Source organism: Penaeus monodon, chromosome 20 (genome assembly GCF_015228065.2).
Source record: "Penaeus monodon isolate SGIC_2016 chromosome 20, NSTDA_Pmon_1, whole genome shotgun sequence".
Classification (NCBI taxonomy): Eukaryota; Metazoa; Arthropoda; class Malacostraca; order Decapoda; family Penaeidae; genus Penaeus; species Penaeus monodon.
Window position 1 is genome coordinate 24,482,533 of NC_051405.1, and position 407 is coordinate 24,482,939.

General features: G+C 32.2%; 1 protein-coding gene across 1 annotated transcript in view; it reads right to left on the minus strand.

The window, feature by feature from the left end:
- The window catches only part of LOC119585950 (glutamate receptor ionotropic, kainate 4-like), a 42,530-nt gene that overhangs the window by 36,054 nt on the left and 6,069 nt on the right, over positions 1–407 (minus strand). The window contains exon 6 of the mRNA XM_037934665.1: positions 17–41. Within this exon, the coding sequence (XP_037790593.1) occupies positions 17–41 (25 nt within the window). The remainder of the gene's footprint in view (positions 1–16; positions 42–407) is intronic.

The following is a 407-nucleotide window of genomic DNA, read 5'->3' on the forward strand; positions in this document are numbered from 1 at the left end:
TTCTCAGAAATTCTACTGTACTGCATGAGTTGCCTTAATTTCTAGAAACAATGGAAATATACGCAATAAGAGCTTAAACATTTTTCATACAGCCTTCAACAAAAGTAAATCACAAAGATTAAATATTTTTTGTGACATTTTACGCTTCTTGCGTTTCTTCCTTCCTCCTTTTTTATCTTTTTTTAATCTTTCTAATCTTTCGTTCTCCCTCTCCCTTTTATTTTCGAGTCTAATCTAAAAGTTAAATCTGCTGTGTAAAGCATTAGGCACCACAGCTACAAATATAACTGTTTTCTGAATTCTCCGCATTTTACTTATTTATTAGTGTTTTGTTAGCCTTTATTTTATTTTCCGTGAAGCATTAGTGCTGGTATTTACTGCATGGAGATCAGTTGTTTCTCTCCCAT